We start from the raw sequence: 27,336 nt of genomic DNA, 5'->3' as shown, positions 1-27,336 counted from the left end.
AAAGGGGAGCTTTGCTCCCTGAGCTGAGTCCCAGCACTGTGCCTCTCCTTGCCCCAGTTTGGAACCTGAGCTGCCTACAGACACTGTCTGAGGCTGTCCTCATGGCCCCTTCCCCAAGAGACCTGCACTGCATATATTCTCTCACTAAAGTGAGATGAGATTTTAATGCAGCTAGTGGTGAAGAGATGAAGACACCACTTCTCTTGTGTCAGGATACATGGCTGACAGAAGAAAGCCATGAGGCCCGCCAGCAGGGATGAGCTCTGTAGCCAGCAATGCCACAAACCCACGGAAGTGCAAAACCAGAAAAAGCCTTCCCACGAGATAGGCACACAGTTCTGAAGGTGAGGTGTCATAAAGCCCTTTATTTCAAAATTGTCATTGTACTTGATGAGGTCATTAAATCACAGGCAAACCATGGAGAACAGGTAAAAGACTGACAGGAACACCTTTTCTTCATGGAGAGGAGAACCGGCCACAGAACAGAATCCCATTGGTCTTAACGTGCTGAATGAAGAAGAGGAAGGGGTGGTTGGCACAGAAGCGGGGAGTGTACAATGGTGATCCCAGAATGAAAACGGCAGCTGTAGCAGCCGCAGCCTCTGTGCCCTCCTCATTGACCTCCATAAAGGACTTATGCACAACCTTGGACAGAGACAAGCCTTGCTTGGAAGATATTCCAGAAAAGTCTGCTCTGTCCTCAAAGGCATCAGTCATGCCCAGCTTGCACAGGAAGTCCTTCATGTCATAATTCTCCTCCAGTTTAAACCGTGGGAGGAAAACCTCCACCTTTTGTTCTTGCATCTTGTCCAGCCTCGTCCACTCTATGAATTTCTCATAAGTTATTTCCTTTTCCACCTAGAAGAGAGTTGGACACTTTAGGACAATGCTGTCACACGGGGCACTTGAGATGATGGGGAGGCTCTACACTGCCCAGGGGCATGTGGTTTTAAGTTAATATAGGAACTGGAAGAGGTAGAGTTCAGCTCAATGGTGAGTGTTTGTCAAGCAGGCTCCAATCTCTGAGTTCCACCCCAGCCTCAAAAAAGAATGGAAGATAAAAGCATGGTCATGGGAGCCTAGGAGAGCTCCTCCAATAGAAACATAAATGCCACTCAATTTTTCTCTTATAGCTCCACGAAGGCTCCTTACCATTCTCAAGTCAATGTGTTCATCTGGAAGCATGATGATCATGTTCAGCTCATTGCCAGCATAGGGAATTAACAGAATTTTGGTGGATATCTCTTCCACATAGGTCATTTTAAAAGTAGACTTCTTAAACATCATTTGCACAAGTTTCTCCTCATTCTGTAAAAGATGGATAAATACCAAGTTGAAACAAGTCAAACTGGGCAAATCCAACAGGGGAAGATAGTCACTGTCCCTGGAAGCATTTTCTTGGATAGACTCCTAGAACATTCTGTCAGTCCCTCAACTTCTGGAACAGTTCAGATTTTACATGTCCCTAAAGACCCATTTTTCAAGACTTGATTCTCAGAGTGGAGCTTTTGAAGGCAAAGGAATCTTTAAGAAGTGGAGCCTAGAGAATGGTTGCTCAGATCACTGAGATGTGCCCTAGAAAGGAATTATCAACTGGGCTATGTTGATTCTCTCTGTATTAGTTGTAGTGTCAGAGAGCTGAATGACCCATTCTCCAAACGCCTGAGATATCCTATCCCATTACTTTTTTCTCTTGGGGGAACTCATTTGCCTCATGAAACTGAACATAATTTCCAAATCACTGTGCTGTCTATGCCGAGCGTCCCCCTGAACTCTGGAAAAATCCCATTTTACAGTCAATTTGACTCTTTCAGTCTGATACAAACAAAGCCCCCACCACAGGCATAGGTCTGAACTTATATTCCTTTGCAAATTTGCTCTCCATACAATTTTGCTTGTCCTAGTTGACAGCGATGCTCTTTCCCATTGTCAAAACCATCCTGTATCCTTTCTCTTGCTAAAATCATTGTATGTCCTTGACTTCTGCCTGCCTCTCACATCCTTCATTAACTCAATAATAAATAATACTGGCTCCTTCTTTAAAATATAATCATAATCTGACTTGTTTTTTTAGCCCCCACTGCCATCAGCATACCCCTAGGATACTGTGATGACCTCAGCACCTCAGTCATAATTCCCAGCACAATGCAAGTCAGACCACATCACTCTAGCCGGACACCCTTGTGTGGTGCAGCTCTAGCAGGAGCAAAACCCTAACCTATCTGGAATCGCATTAAGAGCCTCCTGCTTTCTCTTATATTGACCTCCTATCATGTTCTCTCATCCCTGCTCAGCTTTAGTGATGGGGTTACTTCTAATCCATGAACTCCTCCTGAGAACCCGGAAGAGACCTACATCCTGGTGTCTGCTCACATACCATCTTCCCAGTGAAGGTTTCCTCTGTAGCACTCTTCTTCAGCCACACCCCAAACACAGCATCCTGTGTGTCACCTCCTTTGTATGTCTTTAGAGCCCTTCCATCAACCACTGTGTTGTTACCAATGCTTCTATCAAAGTTTCCTCCTCCCGGAAAACTTAGCCTCGTGAGGGCAGCACACACAACCAGTTAATGCCTGCTACACAGTAGGATCTCAAGCAACATCTGCTGATTACATAAGTAGCAAACCAATAAGCAACAACACTAAGTGCCAGGCAAGATGAACACCTTGCCAGAAAATAACTATAGTTGTCAACATAGTGCCAGCCGGGGAACACACCCTATTCAACAATCCTTCTTGGTTTCTGATCCCTCTATGGTTTAAGTCTAGAATGTCTTGTGACAGGCATGACCCTTTGCAGTCCCACTTCTCTGGTATAGCACACCATTCTGAGCGAATGAAACACATTTCTGTAGTCCTGTTCTGTGATCAGTGTATCATGTCTCCCTGAACTAGCCCTGAGCCAAGCGATTTGCTACCCTTCTTCTCATTCATGCCCTTGACCCCAAATCAGCATATTTTATCCATAATTGACCACAATTCATGCACTCTTGTTTGGTTCTGCGGCTCACACACTTTCTGTCACAATGAGTCATTTATAAATGAATAAGGCTAAATGTGTAACATAAAAGTCTGTCTAGGAAAATGGTTATGGGTTAAATTTGGTATACAGAGTGCTAACCTCTGCTTTGGACAGTTTCTCCCCCACATACCTCCAAAATCCAAAGCCTCTAATCATGAAATATGGAAAGATCCAATCTTAGCAAATTAATGCTTCACTAATTGTGTGTATAAGTTGCATACCATTCGGAAATATGGAATTAAAATGCAAGCCCAGATCACCTCAAATTCTATGTCTTTGGAAGGCCTGCCTCACGCACACCACAGATTCCAGTGACACTCATGGCAGACAGAGCCCAGTCTTTCTCTACTGGTGAGACAAGAAGACAAGACAGATGACTTCACAATCCTGCACTTAGCAGAAGCAACATTAAACAGTTCCATTTATACAATATCCAGGAGATGACTCAGAGGGAGAAGTTATTAGCTCCCCATCTCTGTGTCCTTTCCCTGGACTATAAAGTCAGAGTCTAAGCCATCTTGGAAGCATGAGGGAACAAGCCCATGCCAAGGATGGCAGAGCAAGAACAGAGAACCAGTTTCCAGAAGCATCACCCCAGTGCATAGCCATTACAAAATCTATCCATCGCCTGCTCCCTTGGTAAATGATTAACTTGCATAAGTTCAGCTACAATGATCTGGGGTTTCTGTTGCTCACAGTTGAAAGAAGTGATAACATAGATCAATGATTAGTAGCAAAGAGAAAAAATAGTTTGTCGGAGCAAAAATGTCATTGAAGAATAAAGTTTGAAATAAAATGCATTCCTGAAGAAATTGAAGATTGAAATCCAATTTGCATGGGAGATCTAAGGGCTGGTTAATGATCTAGAACATCATGCAATTAATCTGGACTTTGGCCTAGGAGTATGTGTGAAATAAAAACCCAAACCAAACTAAAGAACACATATGAAAAAAGTGAATTAGTGATAGAAAGATGCTAGGCATTCAATCAATAATATCCTGCAAACACCTCCTTTTGTGCGCTTGTCTGTAATTCCGTGCTTCTCCCATCAGAGGAAGACTGAGTTTCACACGCTGCTTAAGTGTTTACTGAGCACCGACCATGAGCCAGGTATTCAGGGATACAAAGAGCCTGAGACAGCACATCTGGAGTTCAGACCTTCCTATCTCCAGAGTCACATGATAGACTGTTTCAAGTACACGGCAGAGCTCTGACATCAGGTTTGTCTCAGCAGCTGCCAGTGACACCATGGTCAGTGACAGAAGCAGGGCCATGTAGACTGCAGACCAGTGACAACATGCAGAAGGAAAGGGGAAGAGAAAGGCCTCAAAGATGAGAGAGGGAGCTCTAGCTGAGGAGCTGCCCAGAGCCATGAGGGGCATGGGCTACATGAAGCAGCCTCCTTGTGTTTCAGAAGCCAGTGTGAACAGGGGACCTTGCTCAGAAGTCTCCTCTGTTACTGCTCTGTGTTTACCTTGGAGACTTTGAAAGGCATCTCCCGGGTGTCCTCTTTGTCAAACTGCTTCTCCCAGTTTCCTTTGAAGTAAATGGCATTTACAAGGACCAGAACAGTGTTTGGTTTCACCATATCCTGATCTAGCATCTCTTTAATTTTATCTGAAAGGAAGGATTAACAAGCCAGTTAACTAAAAGAATTCGCTAAAGTAAAGAACAGCACACTATTCTGGGAAGAACAACTTCACTCTTTGAATGACCATAGTAGACGCCAACAGGTCAACAGGTGCAGCACGAAAGGGATGATTGGTGTCTGCAGCTTAAGGAGTTCAATAAGACAAGATGGTTATAAATTCATATTTTTAAATTTTTTGAAGTAGGGCTGGAGAGATGACTCAGCAGTTATGAGTTCTCAGCATCCACAATGGATAGTTCGCGAATGTCTGTAAGTCCAGTTCCGGGTAATCTAACACCCTCTTCTGGCCTCAGCAGGCACCTACACACATTGGCATACATTCAGATACACACATTCATATAGATTAATAAAAGCTATATATATAGCCAGGCGGTGGTGGCGCTTGCCTTTAATTCCAGCACTTAGGAGGCAGTGGTAGAGGCAGGTGGACCTCAGTGAGTTCAAGGTCAGCCTGGTCTTCAAAGCTAGTTCCAGAACAGCCAGGATTGTTACACAGAGGAACCCTGCCTCAGAAAACAAAATAAATAAATAATATATGTATGAATATATAAATGAAGCAACAGATGTATTTCTCCTGATCTGAACATTACAGAGTATGTGTGTATTAAAAAATCACACAGAAGCCCCTCAAGTCTATATAATCTTCTGTATCCATTTAAAAAGTAAATTGAAAGTGAAAGAACATTTATAAAATATGCCCTACAAATATAAAGCACAGGCTACAACCAGACGTTCAAATGGGGGTGGGGCCAAGCACCTGGAATGATGCAGAAAAACTGTAGGACACAGACAGCCCCAGACAGGGAGGAGCTGCAGCACAAGCCTTCTATACTTTGCTTGTGAAAATCATAACAGTAACAACAACGGGGGGGGATAAGAAGGGAGGGAGGTAGAATAGGAAAGACAGGAGACTGGGTGGCTCTGGAAGAGATGTATTAAACATTGAGACAGAGAGAGCACAGGTACTTTTCTAAATGCAGGAAACGGGTGTGCAAGCTGTCAAGAAGCAGATTTACAAAATGTGCGAACACTTAGAGGAAAGCTTCTTAAACTGTGGGTGTGACCTACTTGAGACTGAATGTGGGGTCAGTAGCCAAACTTGAACAGTTAAAGCCTTCTGAGTCTGTAGCCACCAAAACTCCATCCAAACTCCAGTGCCTGATGCACTAAAGTCTCGGTCCCAAGCATACATGAGCACCTTGCACCGCACGTGACAACACAGTCACACTACAAAGCGCAGGACCAACAAACATTGCACAAAACATCATATCGGAAACCATCGTGTTAGGAACGCAGCATTTGTGATCTACAGTCAAAGTTTCCTCATCTTATAGAGACAGAATGGCTTCATTGTGAAAAACAGACTCAATATTTTCCTGCTTTCATTCTTAGCATGTAAGTGTATCAGATTAATATCTTTGGATTAGGTTGTATCAGATAAACATATCCATCTTATTAGCATACAAGTTTTATTTCATCTTTAATAAATAAAAAACTGTATGTATATAGATGAAATTGTTTTAAAATAAACTTCTATAGATTTATTACCAATAAATGATCACCTGTGCATATACACATACATATATACATACATATACTCTCCAGGTGTATTAAAAGTTCTCAAGGCAAAAGGAGATGTAGTAGAAAATTTTAAGAAGCTTTGATTTAGAACTGAAGAAGTGGACCAATTGTAAAATGTTTGCCTAGTGTGTGCAGGGCTCTGGGTTCAAGCCCTAGCATGGCAAGAAGGAGAAGAAGCAGAAACAGAGGAGTCTGACTTATAGAACAAAAAGTCATTCCTGTTTCTATCTGCTGCTTTTGTGAAGGGGCTAACAAGACAACTACTCAAGGCATATCAGGGCAAGACAGGTGGCTTGGCAGGTGCTTTCCACCAAGTCTGAAGACCCACGTAGAATCCCCAGAAACCCACACAGGAGAAGGAGAGAAATGTTCCTGCGGGTTGTCCTCTGACCTCCACAAACACACACACACACACACGCACACACACACATGCACACATACACACACACACCACAAGATCAATAGATAAATAAGTGTGATTTTTACAACACACTGAAATGGTTAATAGGGTCTGAGGGACAGAGGTCCTGCTCAGCATGCTCAGGGCCCTGGATTCAAGTCCCAGCTCTGAAAACAAACAGAACAGAACAACTCTGTGTTCACCTTCTGTCTTTTTGGCGACCCAGGTGTTGATGTGCTGTCGGGACTGCTCTGTGTCACCCTTAAAGTCCAGCTCTTCCATCTCTGCTTCGTAGAACTTGCGGCAGGAATCTTTAAAAGACTGAGACAGAGCAACGTGATTACACAGCCACGAAAGTGATCAGCCTGGACAACCTTCTTCCTTGATGCACAAAAGTAGAAAAGCAAAATGAATGGTAATTTACAAATAAATATGAGGAAAGAACCCAACTGTGGTGGTTTGAATGAGAATAGCCCCCACAGGCTCATGTATTTGAACACTAACTCCTCAGTCGGTGAAAATGTTTGGGAAAAATTAGGAGGTGTGGCCTTGTTGGAGAAGGTGCGCCACTGGGAGCAGGCTCTGAGGTTTAAAAAGACTAGCTCCATGGCGGGGGTGGTGGTGGCGCATGCCTTTAATCCCAGCATTCGGGAGGCAGAGGCAGGCAGATCTCTGTGTGTTCAAGGCAAGCCTGGTCTACAAGAGCTAGTTCCAGGACAGGCTCCAAAGCTACAGAGAAACCCTGTCTTGAAAAACCAAAATAAAAAAAAAAAAAAAGAGTAGCTCCAGTTTCCGGACAGTCAGGTTTACCCATAGAAACCCTGTCTCCAAACAAACAAACAAACAAAAAGGCTAGCTCCATTCCAGCGGGCTCTCTCTGCCTTCTTGCAGTTTTGAGAGATGCCCTCTCGGCTGCTCCAGCATGGTGCCTGCCTGACTGCTGTCATGCTTCCTGCCATAACTGTGACAGACTCTCACCTCCTGAAACAATAAGCCTGAATTCTTTTGTAAGTTACCTTGGCCATGGTGTTCTGTGCCAGCAATAGGAAAGTAACCATACACCAACTTCTCACTTCCCAGCTCTCTTTAATTTTAGTTTCTGAACAAAGTGAGGTGGTGGAACGGGTATCAGTAAAAATGTCAGGAACAGATGGATCCTTGAGGTAATAATAGTCAAGGCTCAAGGAGGTATCTGGGAAGATGCTCAGATGCAGAACTTTATACGGTTGTCACTCTCATAATCCACCACATGGGCAGAGTGAGGCTTAACCCCACGAGAGCTACAGCATCTCTGCACTGTGCACAGGCTGGACTTTCTACCACAGTTTTCCACACTAACAGAAATACAAAAGTGCATCATTTGAAATAGTGACACCTAAAGCCGCAGAATACAAGGGAATGACCATGGAAGCTATAAAACTGAATACTTCATTTTAATTTATTTTACTTCATGATATGGAATTTGAACAGCTATGTGACCATAGTCACCATCTCAGGAAGGTCATTTTCAGGGAGTGAGCAATTCACAAAAACACAGTGCATGCTGGGATGGGGTTCAGTGGTGCATCACGGAGGTGGAGGACCAGCCTGGCAAGCACAAGGTCTTAAAGGGAACCAAACACCAGAACCAGAAGACCAACAGAAGCTCAAGCCATTTGCTGATATATTATGTAAAATAACAATGACATTGATGACCTCCCACATTCTGCTGTGTTGTTGCAACAGAAAACTCTATACAGTGTAAATGGGCTGAAACTCCCTCTGTGTTGACAGTGTATATGGAATATATTGATATATTTATATGTTATACTTATACATAATATTGATAATTTTATAAAAATATGTAATTTTAGATAACATACAGATGTATATTCTATAATATACAAATATGTAATTTAATTATATGACACTATAATTACATGTATTTTATGCTGTGATTTATATATATAATATATTATACATTATATTTTATAATATATTATAACATATACATTGTATCTCAATATTTATATCAAACAGCTCATCACTCCATATTTAATTCCCAGTTGAGGGAACTATTTTTATTTTTTATTTGTGTGATTATATGTGGCAAATAAATGTGCATTTCATATGGGTACATGAACAGTTGTTGCAGGAATGCATGTGAGTGTGTAGAAGTCTAGGTATTAGCTAGGGGATAACTCCAGCCTGCCGTCTCTTAATACCACATACTTACTGCTAGGATATCAAGAGTCTTCTCCCCGAAGAGCCTGTTGGCTGTTTTGAGCAAGCACTGTGCACCAGTCTTGTTCACTTCGGTGAGAAGTGACTGGAAGCCCTGGTGGACATCTCCACCTCCGTTGCCACTGCATTTATCCAAAGAGAGTGCCTGAAATCAACAGATTAAAACACAGCTCAGCAGGACCGGCTGCTATAGGGAATGAGTCAACACTAAACCCATCCTCACAACCTTATAGATCCTTCCTGCCACTCAAAGAGCCACCCAATCAAGGATGAAAGTACCTGGACTCTTCCCTCTCTAGGGTCCTCCCCTGAACTGTTTCAGCCATGGTCTGAGCAGAAACGGCCCTTCACAAGCCCACCTCTTTCTGTCCACTAACTGTGCTCTGGCTTCAAGCACGGCTGCCAGCCAGACCTGCTAAGTGCACTCAGTTCTGACCTCAGATCATGCTGTGTCCTCCCTGCTCTAGAGTCTAGACTGGACCCAGCACTGTCTGCCCAACAGAATGTAGGAGAGGGACCCTGTTCCAGGCTGGGGCTTTAAAAGGCCTGGCAGCTGCCACATTTATAATCTTATTTCCAGGCACCATGGTGGAAGGAAATCCAAGCCATCCTGCAGGAGGCCACCTGGAACATCCTGGAGTAACTGCACCACATACAGCAGCTTGAAAGAGAAGCAAGACCCCAGCCAACCCTTAGATACAATTCCATAGACCTTCAAAGCCTCTGAAAACGCTATGCAAATTACTTCAGCTGCTCCCCTAGGAAACAGGTAAACTGCCTACAGTGGCTGTAATAGCTTGGAATTAAAAGAGAAGGAGAGGTGTAAATTGAAGGCAAGCCTCCATGCCCTAACTCTTGCCAGTAAGGAGGAAGGCTGAGGAAGAAACAAACAAATTTGTCTTGTAAAATCAGAAGAATGCTGTGAAGAACTAATCCAGGATGCAAAATCATAGCCCAGGGTGATCATGGATTAGGAAAGAGTCCCTTCAAACACAAGTTGGGATGAATCAAGATATCCCCCAACCTTGGCATATAGGAGACTAGGCACATACACTTTGCTGTGGTTCAGAACTGCTACAGTTTAGAGACTGCAATGTGTCCTTCCCCATGTGCTGAATGTATCCCCCAAACTAGCATAGTGACATCTGACACCCAGTTCCTCAGGATATGACCATATTTGGAGCTAAGCCTTTATAGGGACAAAGGAAATCATCGGAGTGAGCTAAATCCAATCTGACTTGTGTTCCTATAAGAAAAGGAGACCATGAGCTAAACATCCAGGGAAGACAAAGGTGCCATTTACAATCCACAGTAAACAAGATTTCCTACTCCATGATTTTTAGAATTCAGCCTCTAGAACTATAAGAAAATGTTCTATGTTACTTAAGCCACCCCATCTGTAGTATTTGTTACAGCCCTAGCTGACTAATACCTCTCTGCTTATCCCTCACTGTCTCCCCACCTTATTCTGGAGCAGCCTGTCTCTGCAATTCATATACTTCTGCTGAGAAAGCACTGCACCAACAAGAGACTCAATGGCTCTAGCCCTGCTCTGCCAGAAAAGACTGACCCCATTTGGAATAAACATCAAGATCCTAAGAGGAGCCCTTATCTGTAGGAGAGCTGAGATCCTTGGGGACCACAGCAGACAGTGGAGGTCATGGGAGCCTTTGGTACTTTTGCCCCAAGTTAACCCTTGACACATACAGTCACCATCAGTGGATCAGGATGCTGTATCTAGGGTTCCAGCAGGGGTAACATGCTCTCCCATCAACCCTCCAGTCACACCCCTATGTCATCTGCAAGACCACTGTGGAATGTGGAGGACCAGCTCAACTGATACTCCATGATATTTAGCTGCTGAGAAACAGTGCTGCCTACCTGAATCATCTGGCTTGCAGTGTTTCCCTTTGCCCCCATAAAGACCATGGCCAGGGATGAGGAGATGCTCATGGGTGAGAAAAACACATTTTTCAAGCTGTCTTCACCCAGGATTTTCAAAAGGTTTAAGGCAAAGGTGCCATTTGCTTCCCGAAGAGGATCCATGATAGAGAGCCTGGAACGAGGAATTAAAATCAGTATCACATAAATACGGCTGATGTGTGTGTGGGCTGCTTCTTCACTCTCACTCACACAGTGATGCTGGGGTCCCCACCTGGAAAGAAAAGGGACGTACGTGCAGGAAGTGATGCCACCCGGCTGGGCTAACTTGGGTCAGTGCTTGACCCATTAGCCAGGACGTCCACAAATGCAGCAGTGCAGCCTGGGAGCAGGCAGCTCTAGAAGCAGGGCCTGGCAGCTCTGACATCATCCACACACAGTTGCCAAATTCCTTTTCCCCAGTTAGACAGTACAACATTCTATGATTTCCCATCAGCTCCCCTGATGCTGGGAACTCAGAGCATGGGAAAGGGAAGTAAAAAGCTGCAGGAAAGAGAAGGTACCAAATTTTATTGATGAGAATAGAATACCTTGCACAGCTTTATACTACGGCTGTGGACAGCGAGGCTGGACTATAAACAACATTCTTTGGGCCGTGAGGTTGTGGCACACACCTTTAATTACAATACAAGGGAGGTAAATCTCTGAGTACAAGGCCAGGCTGCCCACAATCTGTCCTTCCTCTGCCTCAGGCTCCTGAGAACTGGGATTACAAGTGTACAGCACTACTCCTGGCTTCTCCCAATATTTCCTATTTGTTATTGATTTCTGTCTGCCCATTCTACAGGTGAAATCCATGAGAACAGACACGCAGACATAGGGAGCCAGGTGAACTTGGTTTATGGAGCTGAGTGTGGCACAAAGGTTCCCTCTCTGTGTTACTACACAAGCCATGGTGGATGCAATTACTGAAGGTAGTCTTGAAACACAGGTCACTCCCAATGTAAACTGATAGCATCAGCCATTCCCGTCACCTCAAGTCCCAACACAAAAGCCCTGAGGGCGTGACCTTAATCCAAAGTTACTCAGTACCTCAAATACAAACCGTAGTCCTAAACCACATCAGAAAGGTATCCATCAGAATAGTCCTATCACAAAGTAACTGCCTCCCCACAACATACACACACACACCTTGTCGAACTACACCTAGAACCCTTCACAGCCCAGTATTCCAAAAGAACTTGAAGGTCAGGGCCACCAAAAGCAGCTGTTCCAGTAATTAACATTCCTGGTTCCCTACCCAGAAATGCCAGAAAGGAGCTCAAGTTTCTAATCTCCCTTGCCTGGAGGCTAGGAGGGACCAAACTCCAGTCCAAATACCAAGTCCTTCACAACAGCTGTGGAACTGGATCTCTAGGTGGTAAAAAGTGAGTTATGTCTATTTCCAACTGCAGCCCATCTCCTAAGTGATTTAATGCCGCCTCTTTGGAGAGAGAAATGTTGCAGCAGCTGTGGCCAGAGTTCTTTGTTAAGGCCCATGAAGGAAAAGCTATTTCCTTCTGACCAAGGGAATGGACTCTACCTCTGGCCTGGGTGCATTAACGTTCCAAGTTAGTCTAAAACAAAAGAGTTAATCACCTTGCTACCTTGCTAAGAGACCACTTTCCCATTCCAGAGAGCAATCACCTAATGCCAAGCCAAATATACAGGAGGAATAATTATCCCCTTAAGGAGAGGGTGTACTTTCCCTTCTGGGAAATCCAGGCCTGGTACTGTTACTCCCAAGCTTCAATGGGACTCTGGTTGGTCTGCTCATTTTTCCTTTCTCATCTTTTTTTTTGTCTTTTTCTTTCTGGTTCTAAGCCACACAACTTAAGTATGTCATCCCTGCTTCTGTGGAGTTTTTCACTTTTTCTCCCTTTCGCCATGTGGCTGCTTGCTGAACCTCCATTCCTAAACCAATCAGCCAGCGCAGCTTTTTCTTGGCCTCTTCTCCATCTCCCTATTCCCAGAAGCTGTTCTGGAGCTTTTCTTCTAGACTCTAATAAAATCATCTTTGAAATTCTTTCTCAGTCTATTCTTGAAAAAAAAAAATTAAGGAATCTAAGAACCTGTAGAGGAGACCAGTTTTCCTAGAAACAGGTAGTATTCCTTCACTAACAATGACACTAGGGGAACACTAATTTTTCATGCTTTTAATTCTCAAAACAATTTTAAAGAAAAAGAAGAGTCACAGGCCTGTGGTCCAGTGGCAGAGCACTTCCTTGGCAGAACCAGACTTTGGGTCCATCAACAAAACAAGGAAAAAGAGAGAAAAAAACAACTCAGGACATCTGGTGTAGAAAACAATGTAACTTTTTGTTTGTTTGTGTTTTTTCTTTTTATTTTTTTTGAAAAAAAAACAAGCTATCTTTTTTCATTTTACACACCAATTCCAGTTCCCACTCCCTCCTCTCCTCCCATTCCCTCCACCCCACCCCAGCTCCCATCCACTCCTCAGAGAGGGAAAGGCACCTCATTTTAAGGAAGAACCAAGGCCCTCCCTACTATATCTAGGCTCAGCAAGGTATCCATCCAAAAAGAATGGGTTCCCAAAAAGCCAGTACAATCAGTATGGATAAATCCTGGTCTCACTACCAGTGATCCTACAGTCTGCCCCAGCCATACAACTGTCACCCACACTCAGAGGGACTAGTTTGGTCCTATGCTGGTTCCTTCCCTGTCCAGCAAGAGTTGGTGAGCTCCCATTAGCTCAGGTAATCTGTTTCAGTGGGCGTCCCCATCATAGTCTTGACCTCTTTGCTCATATTCTCACTCCTCCCTGCGAGCCTGGATCACAAGGCCACGATTCCAGTGAAGTCACCGCTGTGGCAACCATGCTGCTCCAGGAAAACCCAGCCAGGATCCTAGGGCTCTTGCGGTTCTCCTCACTCCCCTCCTGCCCATGACCACAGCCCAGCGCCCAGCGCCAAAGCCTGCCCCTAGCAGAACTTACCCTGGACTCAAGGATCAGTGGCCAGCCACGAACTGAGCAAAGATCTGAAGGAGCTGCTTGCTCCCTGGGCCTCCAATTCCAGAGGAGTGGAGAGGTGGGTGGAGTCTGGAGCCCGAGGCACAGGCCTGGGGGTCTGGAAAAGAAGAGAGTAAAACCAGGTGACCCAACCCAACAATGCAAGCAACCCTTCTTCTAGCTCCTTGCCACCCAGCCTGCCAGTTCTGCAGCTGATCTTTCTGGTTCTGGACGCCTTTACTGACTGCAGGTGCTAGGAAAACAAGGACAAGAACAAACCCAAGTTGGAGTGTCTGGGTGGTTTCCTACACTGGACCAGAGTGAGGTCTCACCAACCTGTTCACTGTGCCTTCGTCAAGACTGAATGACAGCCTTAGCAACACTGGAGTGTGCCAGCACTTAGTGGGCATAAATGGGACAGAGCAAAAGAGAAGATTAAAGTGAGAGAAAAAGAAGACTTTACTGTTGAGGCTAGAGAGAGCACTTGTCTAGCCTGCACAGATAGATAAATAAACAAACAAATAAATAAATAAAAGTGAATGGGGGTGCATAGATAGATAGACAGACAGACAGGAAACACCGATAGGTGTTCAACAATTCCACTACTTAATCTTCTGGTCCAAAATAATTAGACACTGAAGAGCTGGTATTTTATCCAAATGATGATAAAAACCCTGTTTGCCAGCTCACAGAGGTCTTGTTGAGGGGGAAGACGACCTGGTGGGTAGAATGCCGGTCAGGTTTAAGGGTGAGGTCAACTCTGCCCTTTTTTTGCCTCACCCTAAACCAAGGATTCCCAGAGATGACCATACTGACATTTGAGTTATATGTGTCTGGGTTGTGCAGGCTATCCTGACCTCATAGAATGTGGCAGTCTTTCTCTTAGGAATCCACATGTGACTCCACCCGCCCTGACAGTGAGATCCCAGGCTCCTGACACAAATGCCACAGGCTTTGGGATGTCAGAGGGCTGGAGCCAGAGAAAGGCCTGGTTGTCCGTGCCAAGGGTGTTGGATCTGTTTTTCCAGAGTCTCTTCTGGAATGTGCCTGGGTCTGTGTGAGTTGTGCGCTGGAGTCTGAAAAGTTAGACTCAAACTGATCCTCTCTGGAGACCTTCCTTCTGCGAAGATAGACACTTCCATGAAGAACTTCCCAGATCTTTTTCCAGCGAGCCAACCCCGCTACCTAGCAGATGCCAGCAGAAAACCAGGCCACCAGTCTAGCTGGGAGTTTTTACTTTTAAAGGACTGAAGCGTAAGGAATACTTAAAGAATGTCACTCCCATCTGCTTCTTGGATCCTCGTCTCTCTAACACTGTTTCTGGCTTATCCTTCCAGCGTATCCTTATGGGAAACACACTCTGTATGTATGCACACTAGAATTCTATAGACAGCTCTAATTTCCACCTTTCCTACCAAGGAGTAGCATTTTGTTATCTGCCAATAGTTTTGTAAGTTGAATTTAAAACACATACACACAACACACACGTGCGGGGGTGGGGGGGTGGGAAGGGAGAGTGTGTGTGTGTGTTTTGGAGATCCTTCTAATATGGTGAATAGAGCCCTTCCTTATTCTCTTTTCTGTCTGCACAGTATCCCTTTGTGTACATATGAATCAGTTCCTTCGATTGTAGGTTTTTAAACAATAATGCTATCTGTACCAGTCTGGCATTGAATCTGTAGATTGCTTTGGTAAGATTGCCATTTTTACTATGTTAATTCTGCCTACGCAAGAGCATGGGAGATCTTTCCACTTTCTGGCATTTTCTTCAATTTCTTTCTTCAATGATTTAAAGTTCCTGTCATACAGGTCTTCCACTTGTTTTGTTAGAGTTACTCCAAGATATTTTACGCTATTAGTGCCTATTGTGAAGGGTGATGTTTCTCCGATTTCATTCTCAGCCCTTTTATCATTCCCAACATGAGTGTTTAACACTGGCCCCCTTCAATTTGTTCCCCTTCTGCCAAATGCTTCTATAGTCTTTCCAGCAAGTGACAACACAGCAGCAGAAACCTGTCACCTTTTTATTTGTAATGTTTATCAATAATTGGGGAAGTCGCCTTGTGCATATTCATGCAGCTGTGCTTATCTATATTCCTGTGAACGGCCTAACATTTCCAACACTTAGGAGAAAGAGAGTATAGATCTAAAGAGGTATATGTGTCATACCATATGACAGGGCAAACAGATATATGGAAAAATGAGCTTTTCTGACTGGGCTGAGTCCCTCCTCACCCCACCTATATGGCGTACACAAATTTGGCACACATTTCTACACAGAGACTGTCTAAGGCATGTCTCTGCTGCCCACTCCTCAGAGCTTCACCTCACTGGCTTCAGTAGCTTTTTTAACTTACAGTGGAATGAGAACCCAATACTACCAAAAGAAGCACTGTTTCTCTTCTCATGTCACAGGGGACACGCAGCTGCCTGTGCTGGCAGCCACAGCATCCTCCAGCAGGATGAACTCTGTAGCTAACAACATCACAACCCCCAGAAACTCAGTTTCAGATCATAGAAAAGTCATTGGGATGTAGAATGCACTTTATTTCAAAATTGTCATTGCACTTATGGATAAGGTCACTTAGGTCGCAGGCAAACCATGGAGAAAGGATAAAAGACTGACAGGAACACCTTATCCTCAGGGAGAGGAGAACCGGCCACAGAACAGAATCCCATTGGTCTTAACATGCTGAATGAAGAAAAGAAAGGGGCGGTCGGCACAGAAACGAGGGGTGACACTGAGGGACCTCTTTGTCTTGTTGACATGTGTAGCAGCCGCAGCCTCTGTGCCCTCCTCATTGACTTCCACAAAGGACCTATGCACAACCTTGGACAGAAACAAGCCTTGCTTGGAAGATATTCCAGAAAAGTCTGCCCTGTCCTCAAAGGCATCAGTCATGCCAAGCTTGCACAGGAAGTCCTTCATGTCATAATTCTCCTCCAGTTTAAACCGAGGGAGGAAAACCTCCACCTTTTGTTCTTGCATCTTGTCCAGCCTCGTCCACTCTATGAAATTTTCATAAGTTATTTCCTTTTCCACCTAGAAGAGAGGTGGACACTTTAGGACAATGTTGTCACCCGGGGCACTTGAGACGATGGGGAGGCCCTACACTGCCCAGGAATGCGTGGCTTTAAGTTAATATAGGAGCTGGGAGGGGCTAGGATTCAGCTCGGTGGTGAGTGTTTGTCAAGCAGGCTCTAGGCTCTGGGTTCCACCCTTGCCTCACAAATGAATGGAAGATAAAAACATGAACATGGGAGCCTAGGAGAGCTCCTCCAATAGAAACACAAATGCCACTCTTTCTCCCTCACAGTTCCATCAAGGTCTCGTGATCATTACCGTTTTCAGTTCAACGTGCTCATCTGGAAGCATGATGATCATGTTCAGCTCATTGCCAGCATAGGGAAGCAACAGAATCTCAGTGGCTATCTCTCCAATATAGGTCGCTTTGAAGGTAGACTTCTTAAACATCATTTGCACAGGTTTCTCCTCATTCTGTGAAAGAGAGATAAATATTAAGTTGAAAGGAGACACAAGTAACACATTGGGCAGATTCAAACAAGGAAGTAAATGCAATAGGAATATTTGTTTTTTTATTATATTGTAAATGTATGAGTGTCTAGCCTGAACATATGTATGTACGTGTACCACCTGACTACGTGCATTTGGTGCCTGCATATTTTAGAAGAGGGTGTCAAATCTCCCTGGAACTGGAGTTATAAATGGTTAGGAGACACCAGTGGGTACTGAATTTGAATTCTGGTCCTGTTTCTAATTGTCTAGCCATCTCTCCAGCCTTAGGAACATTTTCTTAAACTGACTTCTGTGGTATGTCATCAGTCTCTCAAATGCTTGCATAGTCCTTACATGCCCCCCTCCCCCAAAGCCTCTTCTTCAAGGCTTGGTCCTCAGGTGTGTTAGATAAAGAGGAGGTAGAATTCTGTTTGTTTGAGACAAAGTCTCACTATGTAGCCCTAGTTGGCCTAAAATTGCTACACAGGTCAGGCTGGCCTTGAAGTCAGAGAGCTACCGGCTTCTGCCTCCCAAGTATTGTGAGTAAAGGTATGCACAACCATGCATGGCATAGGAGTAGAATCTCCTAAGAGGTGGGGGCGAGAGGGGGTGTTTATGTCATTAGGATGTGCGCTTGAAAGGGGTTGTGGGATCCTGGCCTTGGCATGAGCCATTTTACTCCAGCACCTGTTCCTAGAATTCCAGTATCTTCAAAACAGGCCCCAAAATAATGGGTTCATCTCATCACAGACTTAAACTTCTAACACTGAGTCCAATAAGCCCTGTCTCTTATTGAGTTGTTCAACTCCACACTTTAGTGTCAGAAAGCTGACTGGCCCAATCTCTAAATACCTGTGATGTCCTGGGCCAACATTCTTTTCTCGTGGGGTCTCATATATTCTCATCACTTTGAACAAAATTCCCAAATTCACTGTTCTAGCCAGGACTTCTCCATGAACTCAGAAATAATGTATTTTGTACTCTATTTGACTCCTACACTTTGGTATTCCTATGTACATCTGTTCTACCTATAATTCTTACTGGTCCTGCTTGACAGTGATGTCCTGCCAGTTGCCAAAACCAACTTGAGTCCACGACTTCTGTCATTCTCTCATACTCTGCATTTGACTCATGATCAAACTGTATTGTCTGTCCCTTTGAAATAGAACCAAAACATGACTTTATTTTTAAACCTCCACCCAAATAAGCATAGCCCTGGGACACAGTGATGACCTCTTTGTCACTGATCCCAGCACAGCGGCCATAGGTCCTAGCACAATGCAAGTGAGACCATAGCACTGTGTACTACTCTACCAGGAACAATAGTAAATGAAAGTCCTTAAAACTGCCCAGAATAGAAAAAAAGAGCCCACACTGCTTCCTATTCTGTTCCTCTCTTCTTTGATCTACTATAGTCACAGGACTATTTATAGTGCTATAGTTAACTAGATTAAGCCCCTTTCTGCCCAGCAAACTGGGTCTCAAACCTGGAACATTCCTCATATGCTCTGGTTGTTTGCTCACATACCATCTTCCCAGTGAATTTCTTCAGTAGCTCTTCACTGAAACCACACCCAAGCACAGCATCCTGCCACCTCCTCTGTATGTCTCTGGAGCCCTTCCACCAACCACTGTGTTCTTACCTATGCTTATCTCAAATTTCTCTCCTCCAGGAAAACAAAGCTTCATAAGGGCAGACACACTCAACCAGTTAATGCTTAGTGCACAGTAGGCTCTTAAGTAACATTTGAAGACCATATTAGTGGCAAACTATGAGCAGAAATACTGCTCATAATTTAAATACATATCATACCAACATAAAATCTTGTGCCTTTGGAGGCATGACAACATATATGGATTACAGTCAACACCTGATGTAGCTATAGACCAGCCTGTGTTGACTGCAGAGACAAAGAGACAAGGCAGTGCCTCTCGGCCTTGCACTTAGCAGGAGTCACAGTAAGTGGTTCCACTTCTATAATGAATGGGAAAGTTCTCAAAAAGAGGCTTCTTGCTCTCAGCCCTGTGTCCTTCCCTGTGGACTGCTGCGTCAGGGTCAAAGTCCCGGTGTGAGCATGAGGACAAAGGTCCCATGCTAAGGATGGTAGAGCAAAGGAGAGTCAGTTCCCCAGAACATCACCCGGAGTAGGAAGCCCCAGGCTCCACCCATTTCCTGCCGCCCAGGTGGGTGATGAATCTGTGTGCTGTCAACTGTGGTCATCTAGGGTTTCTCTTGCTTGCAGCTGAAGAAAGTCCTAACGAACATCTTGTCAATGACTTATTTCAAAGACAGAAATATTTTAATCAGGAAATAAAGAACAGTTTAAGAATAAATCTTGAAATATAATGCATTTTGTAGGAACCTGGAGGTCAAATTCAAGTTTGCCTTGGAGACATAAGTTCTGGTTACTGATCCAGAATGTGATGTAATTAATTTGTCAGCCTAGTAGTATATGCACTGAGACGGGCAGGAGTGGACAGAATAGTTACAAAATGGTTACAAAAAAAAAAAAGCCACTAGACCACCAGCAAATAGAATACTCCAACCAGGAAGAGGTTGAATGTAGTCTATCCCATATAAACATCCTTTGTGTGATTGTCTACAAGCAAAAATCTGTGCTTCTACCACCGAACTAAATCTGAATTTCACACACTGCTTAAGTGTTTACTGAGCACCGACCGTGAGCCAGGCATTCATTACACAGTTGTCTGCCCTCTGCTGTTTTTCCAGCTGGGTGAGAATGGTGATTTTCCCTCTGCAATGTTTTGTGGCACCAGGCGGAGCTGTGGTCCTCTGAAGAAGGGAGAAGACACGAGACAGCACTTCTAGGAAGACACTGAAAAGAAAGGACTGTGCACCACTGAAGGGATCTCCAGGAATGCGCTGCTTTCAGGGTCACAAAGAGACAGCACATCTGGAGTTCAGACCTTCCTATCTCCAGAGTCACATGATAGACTGTTTCAAGTACACGGCAGAGCTCTGACATCAGGTTTGTCTCAGCAGCTGCCAGTGACACCATGGTCAGTGACAGAAGCAGGGCCATGTAGACTGCAGACCAGTGACAACATGCAGAAGGAAAGGGGAAGAGAAAGGCCTCAAAGATGAGAGAGGGAGCTCTAGCTGAGGAGCTGCCCAGAGCCATGAGGGGCATGGGCTACATGAAGCAGCCTCCTTGTGTTTCAGAAGCCAGTGTGAACAGGGGACCTTGCTCAGAAGTCTCCTCTGTTACTGCTCTGTGTTTACCTTGGAGACTTTGAAAGGCATCTCCCGGGTGTCCTCTTTGTTAAACTGTTTCTCCCAGTTCCCTTTAAAGTAGATGGCATTTACAAGGACCAGTAGAGTGTCTGGATTCACTGATTCTCGAGATAGCAACTCTGTGATTTTGTCTGAAAGAAAGATTTTTTTTAAAAAAAAAAAGAGGAATTAAAAACACACGGTAGTTGGTTGAGAATGGCTTCCATAGGCTCATATATTTGAATGCTTGTTGCCCAGTTAATGGAATCATTTGGAAAGGAATCGTAGGTATGGCCTTGTTGAAAGAGATATGTTGTTTTCAGATTTCAAAAGGCCTCAGCAGGCCCAGTTTCTCTCTCTGCCTGCTGCCTGTGGATCAGGTGCTCCAGCACCAGGCCTGCCTGTTCCCTGCCATGATGACTACGAACTAATCCTTCTAAGACTATAAGCACCAAAGCACCAACTTACCAACTTGATGCTTGTTTTTTTTTTTTTTTTTTTTGGTTTTTCAAGACAGGGTTTCTCTGTGGCTTTGGAGCCTGTCCTGGAACTAGCTCTGTAGACCAGGCTGGTCTCAAACTCACAGAGATCAGCCTGCCTCTGCCTCCCGAGTGCTGGGATTAAAGGCGTACGCCACCATCGCCCGGCTTGATGCTTTCTTTTATAAGGATTGCGTTAGTCATGGTGTCTCTTCACAGCAATATAACAATGGCAAAGACAAGACCCAATCAGCTAACAGCGTTGGCTGACACATGCAAAGGGCTGATAGGCAAAGGGCACCACCTCCTGCTCTGGTCAGGAGCATGGATAAAAGATTTCACTTTCTCTCAAAATAAAGGACATTTGTACTTAAAGCAACAATCCTGGCATCAGCAAGACAGCATTTTTGTTTTTGAAGATTTATTTTTAATTAATGTTTTATGCATATGTATCTATATTTGTGTGCGTGTGTGTGTCCACACGCATGCTGGTCCATAGAAGCCCCATGTGTTAGATCCTCTGGAACTGAAATTATAGGAAGTTTGTGGTATAGGTGCTGGGAACTGATTCAGCTCCTCTGAAAGAGCAATCTGTGTTCTCAACTGCTGAGCCATCTCTCCAGCATCAAAGTCAAACTCTTTTAAAAAAAGTTTTAGGGAGAAGAAAAATAAGCCCAAAATGTTCTGGTAAGAAAAACCTTATCACTGAAATAATGATGTAAAGTTAATGTTGAACACGCTGTTGGAATTTTAAAACAAAGTTTGAGCTGGAAAGACCCAGTTGGTGCCTACAACTTTAGGACAGAAAAGTTAGACTGTTTAAAAAAAGACTGGTGGGCTGGAGAGATGGCTCAGAGGTTAAGAGCATTGCCTGCTCTTCCAAAGGTCCTGAGTTCAATTCCCAGCAACCACATGGTGACTCACAACCATCTATAATGAGGTCTGGTGCCCTCTTCTGGTCTGCAGGCATACACACAGAGGGAGGGACAGTAGGAGGAAGGAACCAAGGACAGGAGAGACAGTCCTTTGGTAGGTTTTCGAAGAGGTGTACCAAATACTGGGAGATATCATAGACACACTGTTAAAAGGAAGATGGGGTGACATACCATTTAATCCCACTACTAGGAGCCAGGTTCAGTTTGAAGCCAACCCAATCTATACAGTAGGCTGTAAGTCACCAGTGCTACAGAGTGAGCCACTCTGGATGTTCTATCGGGAACTCACCAAGGCCAGCTGGCCTGGGTCTGAAAAAGCATGGGATAAAACCGAACTCACTGAACATAGCGGACAATGAGGACTACTGAGATCTCAAGAACAATGGCAATGGGTTTTTGATCCTACTGCACGTACTGGCTTGGTGGGAGCCTAGGCAGTTTGGATGCTCACCTTACTAGACCTGGATGGAGGTGGGTGGCCCTTGGACTTCCCACAGGGCAGGGAACCCTGATTGCTCTTTGGACTGACGAGGGAGGGGGACTTGATTGGGGGAGGGGGAGGGAAATGGGAGGAGGTGGCGGGCAAGAGACAGTAATCTTTAATAAATAAATTAATTAATTAAAAAAATTAAAAAGAACAGGAAAAAGCTATGCAAAGTGTTAGACATGATCTTACTGCCTGACTGTGGGGTAGTGGGAAAAACAGCCAACAGGTACAGTTTTTTGAACAAGCAACAGCCAAAACATCATTCAAACTCCAACACAGGATGATCCCAAGTTGCTCATGGTACCAATTTCCATCTTGCTTCACTGTGGCCTTGGTGATGAGCACCCACAAGCACTTTGTACTGTGCATGCCATTGTGTTATCCTATAAAATGCAATGCCAACAAACACCACATGAAACACCTCAGCTCATATTCAAGATTATTAGGAATGCAGTTTTTGTGGTCTACACAGAAAGTTTTCTGCTCTTATAGAGACAGAATGGCTTCCCCGTGAAAAATAGACTTTCACTATTTTTGTACTCTCATTCTCAGTGAGAATTATTACATCTTTGGGGAGGTGAAGAGGTAACTAAATGGTTAAACATTCATATCGCACCCACATCAGGTGACTCACGACTGTCTGTAACTCCAGTTTCAGAGGATCTGGCACTCTCTGGCCTCTGAAAGCACCTGCAGGCACAGGGTGCACATAAATGCATGCAGACATAAGCACGTACATATAAAGACTTTTTATAAGTTTGAATTTATCATATCTTTGCATTGTACTGTGTTAGATAAACTCTTCTACCTCATTAGTATGCAATTTTGGCTTCATCTTTATGACAAAAATATATGTATATCACAAACTATTTTAAAACATAGTTTTATAGATTTATTATGTAAACGTATATGAGTTTTATACACTGCACAAGGTCATATAAGAATTTCTTAGGCAAAAAAGAATAGTGACAGATAGTTCAAGAACTCCCATTTAGGAGCTGGACATGGTGGTGCACACCTCTAATCCCAGTACCTCTGAGATAAAGATCCCTGAGTTCAAGGCCAGCCTGGTCTACAGAGTGAGTTTCAGGAAGACAGGGCTACCTGGAGAATCCCTGTCTGAAAGGAAAACAAAACAAGCAAACAACAAACAAACAAAGAGTTCTGACCTGTGATTTAGGTTTGAAGATGCAAATCAATGTTAGAGTACTTTGCATAACATACTCAACACCTTGGTTTCAATTCTCAGGCATGTCAAAAAGAAGTCCTGATTTAAAGACCAAAGGCCATCATTGTTGACATTTGAAGCTCTTGTGAAGGAATGAACAATATGATTGTCAACAACAGACTATAAAACCAGGAATGATGATGCATTCCTTTAATCCTAGCACTGGAGAGGCAGAGGGAGGTGGATCTCTGAGTTTGAAGCCAGCTTGGTCTACATAGTGAGTTTCAGCCAAGTCTTTACAGTGAGACCCTGTCTCAATAAACAAACAAACAAATAAAAAAAATAGGCTAGAAACAGATAGTTGGCCTGGCAGGTAAAGGTGCTTGCTAACAACCCTAACAAACTGAGTAGAAACCATAGGACCAGAAGTAGAAAGAAAAAACCAACTCCTGTGAGTTGTCCTGACGGCAGGTGCGCACAGATATACACAAACACTCGATAAACAAACAAACACACCATTTTCAAAAGTAGGCTAACTGCTTAACAGGAACTGGGGTGTAGTTCAGGGACCCAGGTCCTGCTCAGCATGCTCAGGGCCCTGGATTCAAGTCCCAGCTCTGAAAACAAACAGAACAGAACAACTCTGTGTTCACCTTCTGTCTTTTTGGCGACCCAGGTGTTGATGTGCTGTCGGGACTGCTCTGTGTCACCCTTAAAGTCCAGCTCTTCCATCTCTGCTTCGTAGAACTTGCGGCAGGAATCTTTAAAAGACTGAGACAGAGCAACGTGATTACACAGCCACGAAAGTGATCAGCACCAAAAGCCTCCATCCTTGATGCGCAAAAGCAGAAAAGCAAATTTTTATGATTACAGATGTGACTTGCAAATGAACACGTGGGAGGAGTATAAAATCCAGCCTTCCTGCATCCAGCTTTCTTTAACCACAGTTTATGAATGAGGTAAGATGGTGGTTGGTGGACCGAGTACCACTGAAAAGCATGATGAACAGCTGCATCCTTGTAGCTGAGGCTCAAGGAGGTATCTGGGAAGATGCTCAGATGCAGAACTTTATACGGTTGTCACTCTCATAATCCACCACATGGGCAGAGTGAGGCTTAACCCCATGAGAGCTACAGCATCTCTGCACTGTGCACAGGCTGGACTTTCTACCACAGTTTTCCACACTAACAGAAATACAAAAGTGCATCATTTGAAATAGTGACACCTAAAGCTGCAGAACACCAGGGGATGGCCATGGAAGCTATAAAACTGAATATTTCATTTTAATTTATTTTACTTCATGTTATGAAATTTGAACAGCTATGTGACCATAGTCACCATCTCAGGAAGGTGATTTTCAGGGAGTGAGCAATTTCAGGGAGTGCACAAAAACACAGTGCATGCTGGGATGGGGTTCAGTGGTGCACCACGGAGGTGGAGGACCAGCCTGGCAAGCACAAGGTCTTAAAGGGAACCAAACACCAGAACCAGAAGACAAACAGAAGCTCAAGCCATTTGCTGATATGTTCTGTAAAATGACAATGACATTGATGACCGCCCACATTCTGCCGTGTTGTTGCAACAGAAAACTCTATACAGTGTAAATGGGCTGAAACTCCCTCTGTGTTGACAGTGTGTATGGAATATATTGATATATTTATATGTTATACTTATACATAATATTTATAATTTTATAAAAAATATGTAATTTTAGATAACATACAGATGTATATTCTATAATATACAAATATGTAATATAATTATATGTATTCTATGCTGTGATTTATATATATAATATAGTATACATTATATTTTATAATATATTATAACATATACATTGTATTTCAATATTTATATCAAACAGCTCATCACTCCATATTTAATTCCCAGTTGAGGGAACTATTTTTATTTTTTATTTGTGTGATTATATGTGGCAAATAAATGTGCATTTCATATGGGTACATGAACAGTTGTTGCAGGAATGCATGTGAGTGTGTAGAAGTCTAGGTATTAGCTAGGGGATAACTCCAGCCTGCCGTCTCTTAATACCACATACTTACTGCTAGGATATCAAGAGTCTTCTCCCCGAAGAGCCTGTTGGCTGTTTTGAGCAAGTACTGTGTGCCAGTCTTGTTCACTTCGGTGAGAAGTGACTGGAAGCCCTGGTGGACATCTCCACCTCCATTGCCACTGCATTTATCCAAAGAGAGTGCCTGAAATCAACAGATTAAAACACGGCTTCAGCAGGACCAGCTACAGGGAATGAGTCAACACTAAACCCATCCTCAAAATCTTATAGATCCTTCCTGCCACTCAAAGAACCACACAATTGAAGATGAAAGTACCTGGACTCTTCCCTCTCTAGGGTCCTCCCTTGTACCCTGTCAGCTCTGGTCTGAGCAGAAACGGCCCTTCACAAGCCCAGCTCTTCCTGTCCACTAACTGTGCTCTGGCTCAAGCACGGCTACCAGCCAGACCTGCTAAGTGCAGCCAGTTCTGACCTCAAATCACACTGTGTCCTCCCTTCTCTAGAGACCAGACTGGCTCCAGCACTGTCTGCCCAACAGAATGTAGGAGAGGGACCCTGTTCCAGGCTTGGGCTTTTAAAGGCCTGGCAGCTGCCACATTTATAATCTTATTTCCAGGCACCATGGTGGAAGGAAATCCAAGCCATCCTGCAGGAGGCCACCTGGAACATCCTGGAGTAACTGCACCACATACAGCAGCTTGAAAGAGAAGCAAGACCCAGCCAACAGTGAGCACCTGGGTACCAGACCTTAGATACAATTCCATAGACCTGCAAAGCCTCTGAAAACGCTATGCAAATTACTTCAGCTGCTCCCCTAGGAAACAGGTAAACTGCCTACAGTGGCTGTAATAACTTGGAATTAAAAGACAAAAAGAGTGTAAACTGAAAGCAAGTCTCTATGCCTTAACTCTCTTCAGGTTGAGAAAAGAACAAACACAGTATGCCTTGTAAAAACGAAAAGGTGCTGCAAAGAATTAATCCAGAATAAAAAGCCACAGCCCAAGTTAGTCTCCTCCTTTAATGCCAGGACAACCTGTCTCTGCAGTTCAGAAACCTCTGCAGCTAAAGCACTCAGTCCAAGAGGAGCCCTAATGGACATGTCCCTGGCCTTCCAATCAAGGCTGCCCCATTCGAGAATTCCTTACCTGTGAAAAAGCTAAGGTTCATTAGGGCCAGAGAGAAGACAGTGGGCAGCACAGAGGACCCTGGTACCACCCTTTGGTGTTTTACTCAAGCTAACCCTCACTTACATACTGTGAGCACCGAGGAATTAGTGATAGGGCCCTAACAGGTATAGGGTGCATCCTTCCTCTCAAGTCTCCAACCATAGCCCCCGGCCATTTCATTCCATTTGCTCCTCAAGATGGATTTTTCTTGAGACTGAGAATGTGGAGGACCAGCTCAACCGACACTCCATGGTATCCAGCTGCTGAGAAGCGATGCTGCCTACCTGAGCCATCTGGCTTGCAGTGTTTCCCTTTGCCCCCATGAAGACCATGGCCAGGGATGAGGAGATGCTCATGGGTGAGAAAAACACATTTTTCAAGCTGTCTTCACCCAGGATTTTCAAAAGGTTTAAGGCAAAGGTGCCATTTGCTTCCTGAAGAGGATCCATGATAGCGAGCCTGGAATGAGGAATTAAAATCAGTATCACATAAATACAGGCTGATGTGTTGGCTGCTTCTTCACTCTCACTCACACAGTGATGCTGGGGCTCAG

General features: G+C 44.1%; 1 protein-coding gene across 3 annotated transcripts in view; it reads right to left on the bottom strand.

Annotated features, from left to right (window-relative positions):
* Positions 1-395: 395 nt before the first annotated feature.
* The window catches only part of LOC142848204 (serpin B6-like), a 32,047-nt gene continuing 5,106 nt past the window's right edge, over positions 396-27,336 (bottom strand). Inside the window, exons 1-6 of one of the 3 annotated variants that reach the window (XM_075969941.1) lie at positions 10,758-10,961; positions 8,869-9,021; positions 6,857-6,974; positions 4,496-4,638; positions 1,153-1,308; positions 396-858 (exon numbers count right to left, since the gene is read on the bottom strand). In XM_075969941.1, coding sequence (XP_075826056.1) covers positions 457-858; positions 1,153-1,308; positions 4,496-4,638; positions 6,857-6,974; positions 8,869-9,021; positions 10,758-10,922 — 1,137 coding nt within the window. In that variant the 5' untranslated portion in view covers positions 10,923-10,961 and the 3' untranslated portion in view covers positions 396-456. Of the gene's footprint in view, positions 859-1,152; positions 1,309-4,495; positions 4,639-6,856; positions 6,975-8,868; positions 9,022-10,757; positions 10,962-16,293; positions 16,811-17,110; positions 17,267-20,528; positions 20,672-24,241; positions 24,360-25,648; positions 25,802-27,067; positions 27,243-27,336 lie in introns of those variants that run through there. The other 2 variants (XM_075969940.1, XM_075969939.1) reach the window with 2 other exon arrangements.

This window comes from Microtus pennsylvanicus, chromosome 4, assembly GCF_037038515.1.
Source record: "Microtus pennsylvanicus isolate mMicPen1 chromosome 4, mMicPen1.hap1, whole genome shotgun sequence".
NCBI lineage: Eukaryota > Metazoa > Chordata > Mammalia > Rodentia > Cricetidae > Microtus > Microtus pennsylvanicus.
The sequence above is the reverse complement of the archived record's forward strand: the minus strand, read 5'-3'. Positions and strand labels throughout refer to the sequence as shown.